The sequence below is a fragment of the Mustela nigripes genome, chromosome 4 (genome assembly GCF_022355385.1).
Source record: "Mustela nigripes isolate SB6536 chromosome 4, MUSNIG.SB6536, whole genome shotgun sequence".
Lineage (NCBI taxonomy): Eukaryota > Metazoa > Chordata > Mammalia > Carnivora > Mustelidae > Mustela > Mustela nigripes.
The window spans coordinates 71,514,049-71,530,504 of record NC_081560.1 but is presented as its reverse complement, the minus strand read 5'-3'; the positions used below and the strand labels follow the sequence as shown (position 1 = coordinate 71,530,504).

Here is a 16,456-nt window from a genome sequence, read left to right as displayed (position 1 = left end):
CAAGCAGTTCTCTGTAGTACTGTGATAACCATTGCATAATATAATTAGGTAAAATTTTTCATGTTTTACAAATATAATTTTAAATTATAAATATTACATTTATATTATCTCCCCATCATAAAATGTCAGGAGGGATAATGGAGTTATAGCTTCATTAAGAACAGGAGGGCATCCTGAGGATTTTAAATTTTTATTCTCCTCCTCCCATAAAATCAGATTGCATCTAAACTGCTAAACAACTCTTTTGCTTTTAGAGGATAACGTGTAATGATAATAAACTAACTTTACACCGAATTGGAATTATAATGAAGACAGATTTCTTTTTCTTTTTTTTTCTTAACTTTATGTTTTAGTTTAGTAATGGGGAGAAAACATCAGGTGCTTTGTGGGTTAGAACTGCGTTCATATTTGTTTCTAATGATTTTGATGCTGACAGGTTTCCATGAAATGTTTTATGCATGCTGCCTTTTTTTTTTTTTTTAATTGTAGATCCATGATGAAATTTTGGTATCGAGTATAGATGCTTCTAGACAACTAATGTTAAATGAAGAACAGTTGGAAGATATGAGGCAGGAACTTGTACGGCAATACCAAGAACATCAGCAGGCAACAGAACTGTTACGGCAGGCGCACATGCGCCAGATGGAGAGACAGCGAGAAGACCAGGAACAGCTGCAAGAAGAGATTAAGAGACTGAACAGACAATTAGCCCAGGTATAGGACTTAGAGGCCCTTTTCTCCCCAATTAAAATAACAATATTCTTTATATAGCCTTTTTTTGAAAGTTAAAATTATTGCCAAGTTACAAATAAATACAAATATTTAACATTAGGAACAGACTCCATCAGCACAGCAGCCTTAAATCTTGTTAGGAACACCTGACTCAACTTTGGAGTGCCTGTCCTCTGTGCCATTTTATTTATCTGCCTTTTTTGCTATTGGAAAAGTGGCTACAAGGTTGTTTGTATGTTTGTTTTGAATCATTCCATTGACCATACACAACAAAAGCACTTTTACAATTTTGGAAATTCTTTGTGCTAAGATGCATTTGATAGTCATTTTTCCTATATTCATTTCTAGTTTTGTGAGTCCACCAATTAGCATCTCCAAGATTTACCTTTATCTATCTTTAATCTGTCTTTTTAATCATGAATGGGAATCTGAAGTAGTATGTTTCTGGAACTTTGTCCAAGGAAACATCTCTTCTTGATTTGAGAAATGCAGATTTACATAACATTCTTGTCCCTTTTCTTACTCCTTGGTATTTGCGAGCTGGGGATTCTTATCAATTGCTATATACAGTGTACTCACAAAATCATTACAGAAAAGCAAGAAATATTTATATAGAAGTTCCTATAAAAACAAATTTATTCAATTTATCTTGGAAACTTAAATGAGATTTAAAAAATAGAGAAATCTTGAAATGTATTCTTTCAAATATAGAATAATAAGAAAATTGGGAGTTGAACATAAAACATATCATTTGGAAAAATTGGTGTTGCTTTTCTTCATCGCATTTTGTGAATTTAAACCTGATTTTTCAATGCAAAATTGGCATATAAAAATAATATTAATTGAGCTTCACAAATTCCTGAATTAGCTTTTTTAAGTTTCAAATTTTGCATTGAACTTTATATGTGCTTTTAACCCCTAATCATGGGATGTAACTCATAGGTAGAAAGGGCTTCTTGGTTCTAGGGGGTTAAAAAAAAATCTGCTAATTATTTCTGCTTTTTTTTTTCTTCTATCGCAAACAATATTCTCTCATGACCTTTTTTCTTATTTAGAGATCCTCAATAGATAATGAAAACCTGGTTTCAGAGAGAGAGAGGGTGCTTTTAGAGGAGCTGGAAGCACTAAAGCAGCTGTCTCTAGCTGGAAGAGAGAAGCTGTGTTGTGAGCTGCGCAACAGCAGTACGCAAACACAGGTAGTATGGACTTTGGCCCACCTAGGAGCAGTGGATCAACAATGCAGTAGGATCTGTTTGTCTTTGTTGTTGGTATGAATGTGTTTTTATAGGTGTTGAGCTTAATGTATTTGTGATTGTTTACATCCAAGGTAGGTGGAGTCAAGATTTTTACCTTCTATTTAAGGTAATTTGCATAGGACATTACTATAGTAGCAACTATTGTTTCACCAGGGAGCAACCTAACAAACTTGATGTCACACTAGAGCATGCATTAATTTGAACCCATTAAACTTCTTTTCATCTCTGCATTAGGTTGCTTATCTTTTTTGATAATGCTAATCCCTTTATAAAATGTAGTTAAATATTATTTGGAAGATTATCTGTTTTGCCTACAGAGTTTTCTGTCTCACCTCATAACAATGTAGAAGAACGACATGATTTTTCCGAGATGACAGGTTTTCTTTCTGTTTTGTCCTCTCTACCTTTACATAAACTTAAGCAGAATGGAAATGAAAACCAAGAGGAAATTGAAGAACAGATCTTTAAAGAAAAGGAGTCAGACAGAAAACCTGAAGATGTGCCTCCTGATATTCTGACTAATGAAAGGTATGCAGAATGTGTGGGTTTTTTTTTTTTTTTTTTTTTTGGTACAAAGGGAATTAAATAGTTGTGTCAGTGTGGTAAACTTTGTCCTTATTTTGATCTTGTACATTTATTTGTCCATTTTACTGTGTATGTAAAGAATTTTCAGTTTTTGATTGTTAAATAGAACAATTTTTTAAAATCTTTTTTATATGTAAAGCAATTTTTGTTTGGATATTGACCATGTACTTACCTCAGCAAATGGTAAGGCACTATTTGATTATTGAACCTTTCTCGATGAATTTTATCCTGCTCATATGCCATTTTTTATCCTAAAAAACACAGTTGCACTTGTGAGTACATTTCTTCACTTCATGGACATGCATTCAATATAAGTCACCCACTTGCTTGTGATGAGGAAAAAAAATGAAGTATGATAGTCTGCGATTAGCTTCTTTCTTTAATTTACTGCATATCAGATGAGAACTTTTAATCCATATCCCACTTTTATAGAGGAATAAATTAATGATCCGATGTTAACAAAACTTTCCCTGACTTGATTTTGTAGATGTTAATATTTAATTGTAAAATATCAAATGAGAATTTACCCCCATATTAAGGACTGTAAGCATAATATTTTAAAATTTGTTTTATTCAAATGAAAATAATTTCTTTAATTTTAAATTAAACTAATACCTACTAACTTAATTTCCTCCTTTTCCAATTTCTGTGACTGTCAACCCTCTGTGTCCTCCTAACCTCCTTCCTCAGCTTGCATGGAGGAATTTGGCCCCTAAGATTTTGGCTTCCCCATTGGATCATCAGTATGGAACGCAGTCAGTATGGAACTCAAACAAGAAAGACAGTGTATGAAAATTAGAGTTACCATGGCAATATAAAATAAACCTTGTTTATTTTATATTATTTATCTCTGATTGGTATATTTTTAAAACAATGTAGTGTTTAATTTTTAGGAATTTTTGCAGCAAGTGCTAATAAATGAGTATTCATATTTATTTCTCTTTACCATCATATTAATTTTAACTACTTTTCTTACTTAGAAATATTTTCAAATTATCCTAGCCCTGAGGCATTTGAGGCTTTAACAAAACCTAAGAAAAAGTTAAATAAAACCCTTGACTGACTTACTACTAACTGAATTACTTAGAGTTTTATTTTTAATGCCTGGTCTCATGTAAGCAGAGAACTTGATCTAGGTACAAAAATAGAACTGTCTCGTTCACTTGACAAATACTGAAGGAAAACTTGTCCTTTTATTACCTTGTCTTAAAATAGTTATGTCATGTGCCTGTGAAAATAGATACCCTTTAACCTGATTTTTGGTGATCTCCCACAGTGTGAAGTTGAGAGAGCAAACTGTCTTAAGACAGAGGACCTTTACCATGAAAGTCTCTTACTTCATCTATATGTATAAAGTTTGCTAATGTTATAGTACTCTTACTGAATTAAGCTATTAGGACAAGAGAATTGTTTCGCTATTGCAAAGGTTAATCACATAATCTTCTGAATCAGCATTTTATGGAAGTACATTTCTTGACATGAAAAGGTATTTCTGTCAAGCAAAAAAACAAAACAAAATATAAAAACTCTTTGTCCAGGATAATTCCATTTTTGTTTTTAAAATGAATATATTTATGAGGTAGAGGGGAAGGCTAGAAAGATATTAAAATGTTAACAGTGATTATTTTTGCTGAGATATTTAGGTGGGTGGTTAGCAATATTTTTGAATTTTTTTGAAAATGAAAATGTTTGACATCTTTTTAAAAAGACAGATGTATTATTCCATTTGGTTGAAAATGAATTCTTTCTACTGGCTGAAATGAATGTGGTTTATATAACTTGAGAAAGAATGTCCTATGATATTCCCTCTGGTATTGGCAGATAGTGATATTGCACAGTAGACCTTTTTAAGAACAGGTCTTTGCCTGTTTTTGTAATTTATTTAGATTATCACCAGGAAGTTATAGAAATACACATTTTTCTGGTGGAGTTTTTAAATTATATTTTAAATTATAGGTTTGACACAAAGAAGATTAAATGTGAAACGTGTATAAGAACCATAAAGAACCATAAAACCACATATCAGCTTGTATGTGCTTGTTTACTACCACAATTTTTAAAACTTAACTTTTGTATCTCCTTAAAATCTTTTTCTAGTTTAGAAACTTTACTAGCTTAAAACTTTAGTTGTATGATTTCTTTAAGGTCAGTACAGTATTGCACATTTGTAAAAAAAAAAAAAAAAAAAAAAGTTATAATTTACTGAGAGACCAAAAATTCTTAGAAGAAAACAAATTTTATAATGTAATTATTAAATAAAAACAAAAGCACTTCATTTAAGTACACTAGCATATTTTGATAGAGAAGATCATGTGATATTTTTCAAGTCATATTTTGTGGTACATTTTTTGTGGAACATAGCAAAGTGTTTAAAAAAGATCAAACATTTTAATAAATGTTTCTTTATCTATACAGATTTGCGCTTCAGAAAGCTAATAACAGACTTCTGAAGATACTCTTAGAAGTTGTAAAGACAACAGCAGCTGTTGAAGAAACAATTGGTCGCCATGTTCTTGGTATTCTAGATAGATCTAGTAAGGTCCAGTCATCTGCTAGCTTGATTTGGAGGTCAGAAGCAGAGGCACCTATAAAGTCATGTATCCATGAGGAACACACAGGAGGTACGAGTTATGTATGCCATCGAGATTACCATAAATTATGCTCAGTAATTCTTTCTGAATTCAAGGCAGTTTTGCTATGTGTTGAAAATACAGAAGAGACAATATTAAAGTTTTTCCAACAAAAAGTCTTCAGACACAAGTACTTGGGAGCCAGTATTCTCAAAACACCATTATTGTATAGCATTTGCAATGTTATCTTGGAGTTGTTTTAGATACCCAGATTTAACCACTTTGTTATATAAACCAGAGACTATTTCATTTCTCCACCATAAAAGAAAATTTCCAGATCACTTCTCAGGACTCTTATCAATAGCCATGAGATAGTGGGAACATCCTGAAACCACCCTACAAGATGAGTAATAAAGAGCTTTTAAGAATCAAGCATCAGGGCGCCTGGGTGGCTCAGTGGGTTAAGCCGCTGCCTTTGGCTCAGGTCATGATCTCAGGGTCCTGGGATCGAGTCCCACATCAGGCTCTCTGCTCAGCAGGGAGCCCGCTTCCCTCTCTCTCTCTGCCTGCCTCTCTGCCTACTTGTGATCTCTGTCTGTCAAATAAATAAATAAAATCTTTAAAAAAAAAAAAAAGGAATCAAGCATCAGTTTCACATTTCTGTTGAGATGGTTAGAAGGAAGTTTTGATAAGAAACTGAAGACTTGATCTTTAGACTGTCCTCTGTTAGCTCCTTTCTTCCTCTCCGAAAAGTGTTTTTGAAGAATGACAATGTGTGTGGATCCAAAGGTTAGATCCTAACATGACATAGCTCTCTTCCTAATTCTCCCTTCTTCCAGCCGTGTGGGCTGGGCTCCTCTTCGAATGTCTTACTTTCATGCTACTGACATCTACCCTCTTGTTTTTGAATTCCTTATTGATGAGGGAATCAGACAATCAAAAGGTGAGAAAGTTTTTGTCAGATGGGGAAAATAGGGTCTGGACTCTTGGATCAGCAGATCAGGTCCATACTTTACTACCATTCCACACCCAAGCATTTCTCCCCAGTTAGAGGCCAATCTTCTAAAAATGCCAATATTTGCAATTTTTGAGAGCATTCTGTTTAAGTTTCATATGGAGAAATGAGAAGAAATTATCCCACTTACAGAAAGTTTACCTAATTACAAGCTGGCCAGAGCCTGTTTCCAAGTGCAGAGAAAACTCTATCAGTTGAGTACAAAGATAATTTTAAAAACCTCTTGGGGCACCTGGGTGGCAGAGTTGGTTGAACCTCTGACTTCGGGTTTGGGCTCAGGTTGTGGTCATATATAAAGCCCTGCATCAAGCTCCACCCTCAGCATGGAATCTCGAGTTTCTCTCTCCCTCTCCCCTTCTCACTCATGCTGTCACTCTCTCTCCCTCTAAAATGAATAAATAAATCTTAAAATTTTTTTGAAAAAAAAAAAAACCTCTTAATAAAATAAGCTGAAATAATACTGAATTTTTTAACTTCTTTCAAATTCATTCAAACTTTGTAGAAGTATTTTTTCAAATTCACTCTCTGTTAAGCACTCAATGAAGGGCTATTTTATTTCTACATATAGATCTTAATGTTTAGAAAAGAATTAGGTAACACTTTCTTGGTCTTACTGTAAAAGTGTTTATCAAACTAGTTAGGATGACTACTAATGTCATTTGGGGACATTTAGAGGTACATTTTGCATCTTGAGGAAAATATTGGATTAATAGAATTTATCATTTAAAACTGAATTTTCTGATAAACTTAGAAGAATATATTGGCTTAAAAAAATTGACACTGTTCCCTTCGTAAGATTTTTTTTTATGTTCCTTCATATTTTTCATGGAGTCTTATTGTAAAAAGTCAAAGGAACTTGTGAAATATTTCTTTCATGTCTCACTTAATATGACTGAAAAAGTTCAGTCTTACTCTGATTATGAAACAACATTTGCTTTTCAGTTTTTATGTATGACTTTTTATTGTAGGTAATAGCACTTGTGATCTGTTTTCAGCTTTCAAGTCCAAACTTGTTTAGATTTTACACATGTATGGACTTGTTAACTCTCTAAAAAAGTAAATAATTGATTTGCTAATGTGTGCTTCCTCATAAGAGTAACCTAGTTTATGAAACTAAAGGGAGATTTCGAGCCAATGTGAAATCAGTTGAACTTGAATGAATATTAAAGTAGTTCATAACAGTAAGTTCCCTTAGAATATGTTGAAAGAAAAGTTCTTTGAGCCTGAACTGTGATGGCTCAGTGGAAGAATGCTCACCTCTGTTACTTTTGCAATAGGAAAATCAATAAAGTTAATACATTTTTTAAATCGTAAAGGAAGGTAACATGAGTACTTAACCATTGACGTGAGCGTGCCTTCCACTTTCAGGGGAAACTAAAGTATTTGAATACCTCCTGGGAAACTGTCTGGACCTTCAGCCCAGGCTTCCAGTCTCCTCGATGACTGCGTACTTAAATATTCCTATTGTTTCTAGGATAAAGGCCAAATGTCTCTAGCCAACAGTAGTTATTTCCTAGAATACTTTTTTTTTTTTTTTTTAAGATTTTATTTATTTATTTGACAGACAGAGATCACAAGTAGATGGAGAGGCAGGCAGAGAGAGAGAGGAGGAAGCAGGCGCCCTGCTGAGCAGAGAGCCCGATGTGGGACTCGATCCCAGGACCCTGAGATCATGACCTGAGCCGAAGGCAGCGGCTTAACCCACTGAGCCACCCAGGCGCCCCTCCTAGAATACTCTTTAATGATGCTTCCTCAGAGAGGTCCTCCTTGACCACTTCATCTCATTTAGGCACTCCTCATTTTCCCAGGTGACCAGGCACTGAATCTCATCTGTTGCAGCTTCCTTTTGGAGTAGTGTGATGTGATAGAAAGAGTGCTGGGTTAGTATCAGAAGGCCCTTGAATCTTATTTTAGCTCTCTGCAGCCCTGGGCAAATCTCTCAGTCTCCCAGGGCTTTAGTTCAGTTTACTCACCTGTCAGGTATAAAGAGGCGAAGTAGAGTCAGTAGTTTTCAGTTGGAGCTCTAGAGACCTTCAGAAGGCCACTGGGGTAGGGGAGGCTCTATCGGATCACCTACCCTGTTTAATCTGGGAAGATAAGGAATGAACATGGTATAAATCTATAAAGTAAATGACTAAAGGACTTTTGAATAACCATAATCTGCTGTGTTTAAGACACAGGTCTGAGTGGTTCACCAATCTGAAGTCATGAGTCACTTCACCAAACTGGCAATTCTGAGATTTCTATCAGCATTTTATGAAATTGCCCTGCCATTTGTTTTTCTCTGATTTTTCTCCCAAAGACTAGTTATTATAAATACAGTGTAACCTTGATGTCTTTCTCATTCTTTTATTTCATCGAAATAATAACAACGAAAGTTCTCTTTCCTCATTGGAACATAATGAGGAACATAATTCGCATTATTTTTGTGTAAATCTTCAAAATGTTACAAATAAGATACATTAAGCTAGTTGACATCTTTACCTTTTCTAGATACTTTAATATGTATTTTTCTTTAGCATTTGAAAAAATAATTTTTAGTGGCTTATCCATTTTGTTTTATGTCTTTTGTAGTTTGTGCTTGAGATTTGTTCCTGTTCAGTACATAATATCTTTAAGTTTTTTTCTCACCATTGATTTCTTCTTTCTTCAAAGCATATTTATGTCTTCACAATGTGTGTGTTGGGGGGTGCCTTGGCTCTTCTTAACTTTGCTCCCCAATCAAGGTAAACCTTGATAAACTCAATGAGAGATTAGACCAGTTCCTACTTTTATCAGCCTACAGTACCACAGCTATTCTGTCTCAGGACGACGGTGACCTCCCAGTTGTCAAATCAAATAGCATCTTCTCAGTCCTTGTCCTGTGTGTCTAAACAAATAACATTACTGACATCTCTTCCTTTTTTGAAATGTTTTCTTCTTGTCTCCTGGAGCATCTTCTGTCTTTCTGTGACTTTCTTTCACACAGGTTCTCTTGTTAGCTTATTATATTATGTTTGTCCTCCTTCTCTCCTGAAACAGGAAAGCAGTTGTTTACTGCTCTTGAAATAAATGTATCCACTTCCAGGATTTCAACTCTTACCTTAATACAAATGACTTCTAAAGCTCTGCAGACCCGTATTTCCAAAGTTGACTCATCTTCTCTACCTAGCCCATTAACACTTCCATCTTTTTTCATGCCTACTCTATATATTTTCTCCTGATTTTAAAAATAGTTCTCTTAATGACTCTTCTGTCACCTAAGAATGATCTATACTTGAACCCCATCTTTTACTACTTTCTTTCTCCTTTATCTTATCCATTTAGTCTTCTCCGACCTGTGCCCAGCCCCTTACCTTTCAACACTTCTCATCTAGGTGATTGGAATAGTTTTCTTCCCTTTTTACTTTTTTAAGATTTATTTATTTATTTGAGCGAGAGAGCAAGCGTGCACACAGAGGGAGAAGCAGAAGCAGACTTCCTGCTGAGCAGGAAGCCAGATGTGGGGCTCCATCCGAGGACCCTGGGATCATGACCCAAGGTGAAGTCAGATGCTTAAGCAACTGAGCCACCCAGGTGCCCCGATTGAAATAGTCTTCTAACCTATCTTCTTCAGCCTGTTTTGTGTATTACTGCAGTTTGTTTCCTGATTTGTAGATTTACTATCTTCCTGTTCAAAAAATTACTACCCCAATATTTATAGCAAAACCCCAAGATTCCTATGAAGTTAAAACCATTCACAACTTGGATACAACCTCCTTTCCAACTACCTTTTTGCCCCTCCTCTCACCCAATCCTAACTCCTCCATATACTTTTGCTCCATTAAGCCTTAGCTCTCCATTGTGTCAGACTATTCTCTCTCTTTACTCAGATTTGTCACATTATCTATTTATTAGAAAAGGTCACTACAATATATTTAATTCCTTAAAGATGCTATATAACATATATTTTTAGTTTTAAATACCAATTATAAACTATTGATATTTCTTCCACAGCTTTAATAATATTTTTTCCTAGACTACCTTCATTTTGTTTAGTAACTTTGTAGTATACATTGTACTATACTTTATGTGAATTCATTTTGAATTCCAAGATCATTTTGAACTCATGAATACTTTTGTAAAGTATTAATCAGTATTACCAAGACACTCAGTTTTGAATACGTGGAATAATCCAAGGAAATATTGGTCTGGTTGCTGTTTATTTTTAAGTTTTGAGAATAAAAATACAAAGTGAAAATTGTATTAGCTGTTACATTAAGAACTTAGATAAACTGTGTAATAGCAGACATTTAAAATCACTTCCTAGAATGCAGTTTTCGATTCTTTAGCCAGTGACTCGTACAGAGGAGGTACTTAGTGAATTTTGGACTTTTCTGCATTCGTAGAACTTGTCTAAAGTTGTATCTGATATTGTTAATACATGACATTGAGAAAAATGCATGGCACCAGCTGCTTTAGCTTAGCTGGACATTTTAATAAATAGCTCCTATTCTCCTGGATGACTATATCAAAACGAATATTCTGAGTACTTTAGAAATTAAAGTTTGATGTTAATTTATTAATTTTATAAGTTACTGATAAGAAATACACATTGTATGTAATAAAAGAATAGGTAATTCCTCATCAGGATATTTCACTATTGGGCTGTACTGTGCTGCCACAGACAAATAACTGTATTCCATGACAGCAATGAATAACCTTTTATTAGAGAAAACACTTAGTTAGAGAAAACACTTCCAAAGTTTATTCTCTGCTCATATAAACTCAGTTTTGTTTAAGTTAAAAATCAGAATAGTGTGGATACATACACATCCATTGTTAAATTAGAACTGCTCCTCAGTCTATTACCCTCTTTGTACTATAGCTCTTAGAAAAGTTTCAGGCTGCAAAATGATCTTCATCCCTTTTACTGTCTAGCCTGAGCTTGTGTTGCTACCCAGTACAGTGCTCAGAAATCAGAGGACCTATGGGGTGCTGGGGTGACTCAGTCCGTTAAGCACCCAACTCTGCTCTTGGTTTTGGTTCAGGTCATGATCATAAGATCCTGGGATCAAGCCCCGTGTTGGGCTCCATGCTCAGAAGGGAGTCTGTCTAAGGCTTCTTTCTCTCCCCCTCTGTCCTTCCCACTGCTTGCTCGCTTGTGCTCTCTCTCTCTCTCAAATACATAAAATAACTCAAAAAAATTATGATCTGTTCTAGACAAAATCTAGCACTTCTTCTATCCTTATTCCTGGAATATACCATTGCATGGTGTTTTTCTTTTCATATACCATTTCTTTTCATATATCATTTATGTCATCATATAGTCCTTGAGGATAGGAATCAGATCCCACCACCTATGTGTCTCCATTACTTAGTAAATCCTGCATGGTGGGCACTTAGTAGATAGCGTTAAAAGTTGTTTTAAAAGTTTTTATCACAGAAGGGTGCCTAGGTGTCCCAGTTGGGTGACCGACTCTTGATTTTGGTTTGGGTCATGATCTCGGGGTCTTGAGATTGAGTCCTGCATAGGGCCCTGTGCTCAGCAGGGAGTCTGCTTGAGATTTTCTCCATCTTTCTCTCCCTTTGCCCCTTCCTCCTTTGTGTGCATGTGCATGCACTCTTGTTCTCTTTCTAAAATAAATAAGTAAATCTTAAAAAGTTTTCTGTCAAATAAAAAATACTGAATAACCCAAGCATTAATTTCTGCACAGCCCTCTTAGCAAAGCATTATCCTTCTCATTCTTCTACCTGCTTGGTTATCAAAGAGTATTACATTCTCTTACAATTACAGTAGTATTGCCTATTTGTTTTATTGCAATGTTGTTATTAAAAGGCCTTTAAAAAAGACCTCGTAGTTCAATGACTTCAGCTTTTAACTTGATTTTATTTTGTAACTTTTTTTACTCTAATTATTAATTATAATTGATTTATGAATTAAATAAAAATACTATTATTTCAGTTACAGATGAGTCTATATCCTCTTATTCTGGAAGTGATATGCCAAGAAATGACAGTGGTATGTGGACAAAAGTAACTGAAGAAGGGACAGATCTCTCAGAACGGCTTGTGAGGAGTGGTTTTGCTGGAACTGAAATAGACCCTGAAAATGAAGAACTTATGCTGGGTATTAGCTCTCGACTACAAGCAGCAGTTGAGAAACTCCTGGAAGCTATAAGTGAAACTAGTAGTCAGGTAACCTCTTTATGTTACTAATCTGTACTACATTTGCAGGTTTTCTTTTAAGCCAGTGAACAACTAAGTGTTTTCTCACAGAAAGTTAGTTACATTCCTCTTTAATAAATAGTTGTATTTGTCACAACTGATATTGATATCAGCAGGTTTCTTTTCAGGTGATAAGTGTTAATTTAATGTCTTGGTGGACTTTTCAGGTTCTAAAATACAGTGTTGTTTTAATTTTAAAATATTCTAAATTCTTACACATTACTTTTTTTATATCAAGAGATTTTAACTTTATCAATAATGAAATATTCCATTATAATGTATATTATTTATTTGAAGGAATAATATAAGGAATCTCTTAAACTGTATGCTCTAGTATGTCCTAACACACTGGTATTGTAATATGATACAAATCAGACCTACAGTCCTTCACATAATTTTCACATCCTTTTCATGAATGTTAATAGATTATCTCACTTTACTCTCTCAGTAGGCATTTAGATGAGGGACAGTTTCTACATTGAAGTACTGTTTATATAGAAATTTTAAAGGGATATAACCATTTATAACTTCCAATGCAATTTTGTCTGTCTCTAACATTTTTACACTATGTATGGTAATTGTCTCAAGTTACTATATGTGGAATTGAAAAAATTGTTGCTTTAAAATAAAGCAAATTCACTTAATCATTTTAAAAATGTTTAAAACAACTGTAGAGTCATAGCTGTTATGTAGATCAAATGAGTACTCCATTGTCATCAGTTACAGGTCTCATATTATTAACATTTTCATTGATATCTTATTCACAGTATCCTAAATCCATGTGTATTACAGACAGAAGTTGAGAAGTTGAAAGAGTGTCTTTGTTGTCTTGTTATTTCTAATGTCTGGCTTTCACTGATGTTACTTTTTTTCCTCTAAAAAATTATTCTGTTACAGAATGTTTCTGCAATAGCGGTGATTATTGGATTTACCATATTTGACAAAGATCATTGTATATTTCGTGTTTTAATGCCAAATTTATTTATTTTCAGGTTAAGTTAGTGATTGAGTCCTTAGTTAGTGACCCTTAAAATCACTTGTTAACCACCTACTATTAGGCTTATGTTTCAATATCTTTTTTTTTTAAGATTTATTTTATTTTTTAAAAATTTTTATTTTTTAATTTAAATTCAGTTTATTAACATATAGTATATTATTAGTTTCAGATGTAGAGTTCAGTGATTCATCAGTCTTACATTATCAATCCATTTTTTTTTCTCTTGTCAACTTGCTTTTGGTATTTAACAAAGAAGGCATTACCAAAACAGCATATATTACCAGCAAAATTTTGTCTTCTGGATAGTCTTCAGGCAATGACAGTTTTCTCATTTTTCTTTGTAGGGAAATCCTTTTCTTCCTTGTAGGGTCAGGTTGACTCTTCCTTGTAGGGAGACAGTTTAAATTTTCTTCTGTGCTGGAATGTGGACTGTATCTTTTTAAGAGCACATTACCATACTTTGTGATGAGAATTCACTATTTGGCCCACAGAATGTATCATAATACATCTACTGTTGATTTTCTGAATTGTACCTTGATTGACTAGGCAAACTCTAAGGTATTCATATTCAGTTAAATAGGTATCAGAAATGTTTTCATAGATAAATTGCTGTCTTTGGGCAATTCTTGTTTTTCAGAGCTTTCTTTTACAGCAGGTACAAAATGATTGAAAGCCTTTTGCTTCAGTTACTTAAAGATTTCCTTGAGCATCACAAAGAACTAAAAGAAGTACAGTATTTTTAAAAACTCGCATCTTTGTGTATTTACTAATACACAGTAGAAAGGATAACTACACAAATAACATAGTGGTTTCATCTCTTGCTAAAACCACAGTGAGTTACTTTTCATTGCCAACCTCCTAAGTGCTGATAGGAAGAAGGCAGCATTAAAAACCAGCTTCATTTTTTTTTTATTAATTTAAGACATTAATACTCTTGGATCAAAGAATTTTAATGTTTACCATATTTTTCTTCAGCCTCAGGTAGACTACTAAAGCTCAAATATTGAAACTATGAATGCTATGTCATAATGTGAAATTCCATAGCTATTATAAGAAAACATATATTTTTGACTAAGATTTGCTGTTTTTTTAAAGTCTTTACTTTTTTTTTTTTTTTAAAGATTTTATTTATCTGACAAAAAGATCACAAGCAGGCAGAGAGGCAGGCAGAGAGAGGGGGGAAGCAGGCTCTCCGCTGAGCAGAGAGCCTGACATGGGGCTCGATCCCAGGACCCTGAGACCACAACCCAAGCCAAAGGCAGAGGCTTAACCCACTGAGCCACCCAGGTGCCCCTAAGTCTTTACTTTTCTAATTAGCATAAGCCCTGGATTGGCTTTCTTTTAGAATGCTTGCATATATGCCACTTTAACAGTATGCTACTCTACTGAGTTAGCTGAGCCAATTCAGACATTTTCAGGTGTTGCTTTTCAGCTCTTTTAAAGTTTGAATGCATATGCATCATAATTATCCCTTTTATTCTGTGAAAGGAATTTAAATAATTCTATATGGAGTCTCAACATAATCCTGCCTTTTTTTTTCTTTTGCTTATATCAGCTACATTAGTATTTAGTTTCTGTGATTTATACTCTTTCTTACTGTGAAAAAACTAGTAGTACTTTTCCATTCTTAGCACTATTCAGTACTTTTGAGCTGGATCTTGAACACTGTTAATACTCTTGCTGCTACTTGATACCACTGTAAATTATGGACAGTCTAGTTAATGCGGTATAGTTGACCTTTGAACATAAAGCTAAAGTGTGCAGCTCCATTTATATGCAGATGTTTTTCAATATATACAATCCAGTACTATAAATGTATTTTCTCTTTATGATTTTCTTAATTGCATTTTCTTTTTCCTAGCTTACTTTATTTTAAGAGTATAGTATATAATATGTAATATAATAAACAAAATAGTGTTAATCGATTGTTTAGGTCATCAGACTTCTGGTCAACAGTAGGCTATTAGTTGTTGAGTTTTCAGAGAGTCAAAAGTTCTGTGGATTTTTGACTGTGCATGGGGTCAGCGCCCCAATCCCTGCATTGTTAAAGGGTCAACTATATAATATTTTTCTTCTTCTTTTTTCTTTTTTTTTTTAAGATTTTATTTATTTATCAGAGAGAGAAGGGGAGAGAGCGAGCACAGGCAGACAAAGAGGCAGGCAGAGTGAGAAGCAGGCTCCCTGCTGAGCAAGGAGCCCGATGTGGGACTCGATCCCAGGACGCCGGGATCATGACCTGAGCCGAAGGCAGCTGCTTAACCAACTGAGCCACCCAGGTGTCCCAATACTTTTTTTCTGACAAGCACCATGGAAAATGGTAAATAAGTAAGAAATGATCCATGGTTAGACTTGTTCCTAGACTACTGTGGAGAAACTTCCCCCATAATCCATTAATGCTGCCAACAGACAAGCATGTGGAATCCATCTGAAACACTAATTTTCCCAGGCCAGGATCACACCTCATCACGTCCACTTGTGCGACCAGGTTGTGAGATACAACAGGAGCTTGACCATGGCATTTTCAAAATTATTCTCAATTTGTTAAATACTAGTACAGCAATATGTTTTTTAGCTTTTACTGTATTAAGTATTAATGAACAGGTCACAAAAACTTTGCCTAGAGCACTGAGCAGTTTTCAAACTGCAGTGTCTAAACCAGCAGCATCAGCATCATTGAGGACTTGTAAATTTAAATCCTCACTTCCCACCCCAGACCTACTGAATGATGGAGCCCAGCAACCTGTGTTTCTGCAGGTCCTTTAGGTGATTCTGATATACACTGAAGTTTGAGAACCATTGATCTAGAAATTATTACTACATGTTCACGTTATTCTAGCTGAACTTTGGAGTGTTCTACTAATATGTTAGAGAAAAGGTTAAAGTGGTTGTTGCCATTTGGTATAAAAATCAGATCTTTCGGGGCGCCTGGGTGGCTCAGTGGGTTGAGCCGCTGCCTTCAGCTCAGGTCATGATCTCAGAGTCCTGGGATCGAGTTCCGCATCGGGCTCTCTGCTCAGCGGAGAGCCTGCTTCCCTCTCTCTCTCTGCCTGCCTCTCCATCTACTTGTGATTTCTCTCTGTCAAATAAATAAATAAAATCTTTAAAAAAAAAAATC

The 16,456-nt window shown here is 34.7% G+C and overlaps 1 protein-coding gene across 7 annotated transcripts in view; it reads left to right on the top strand.

Moving 5' to 3' along the window:
• Positions 1–16,456, top strand: part of AKAP9 (A-kinase anchoring protein 9) — a 191,328-nt gene that overhangs the window by 115,610 nt on the left and 59,262 nt on the right. For 5 of the 7 annotated variants that reach the window (XM_059396875.1, XM_059396877.1, XM_059396876.1 and 2 more), the window contains 6 exons: positions 490–714; positions 1,788–1,928; positions 2,413–2,516; positions 3,264–3,359; positions 4,989–5,194; positions 12,082–12,314. In XM_059396875.1, coding sequence (XP_059252858.1) covers positions 490–714; positions 1,788–1,928; positions 2,413–2,516; positions 3,264–3,359; positions 4,989–5,194; positions 12,082–12,314 — 1,005 coding nt within the window. The remainder of the gene's footprint in view (positions 1–489; positions 715–1,787; positions 1,929–2,412; positions 2,517–3,263; positions 3,360–4,988; positions 5,195–12,081; positions 12,315–16,456) is intronic. The other 2 variants (XM_059396879.1, XM_059396880.1) reach the window with 2 other exon arrangements.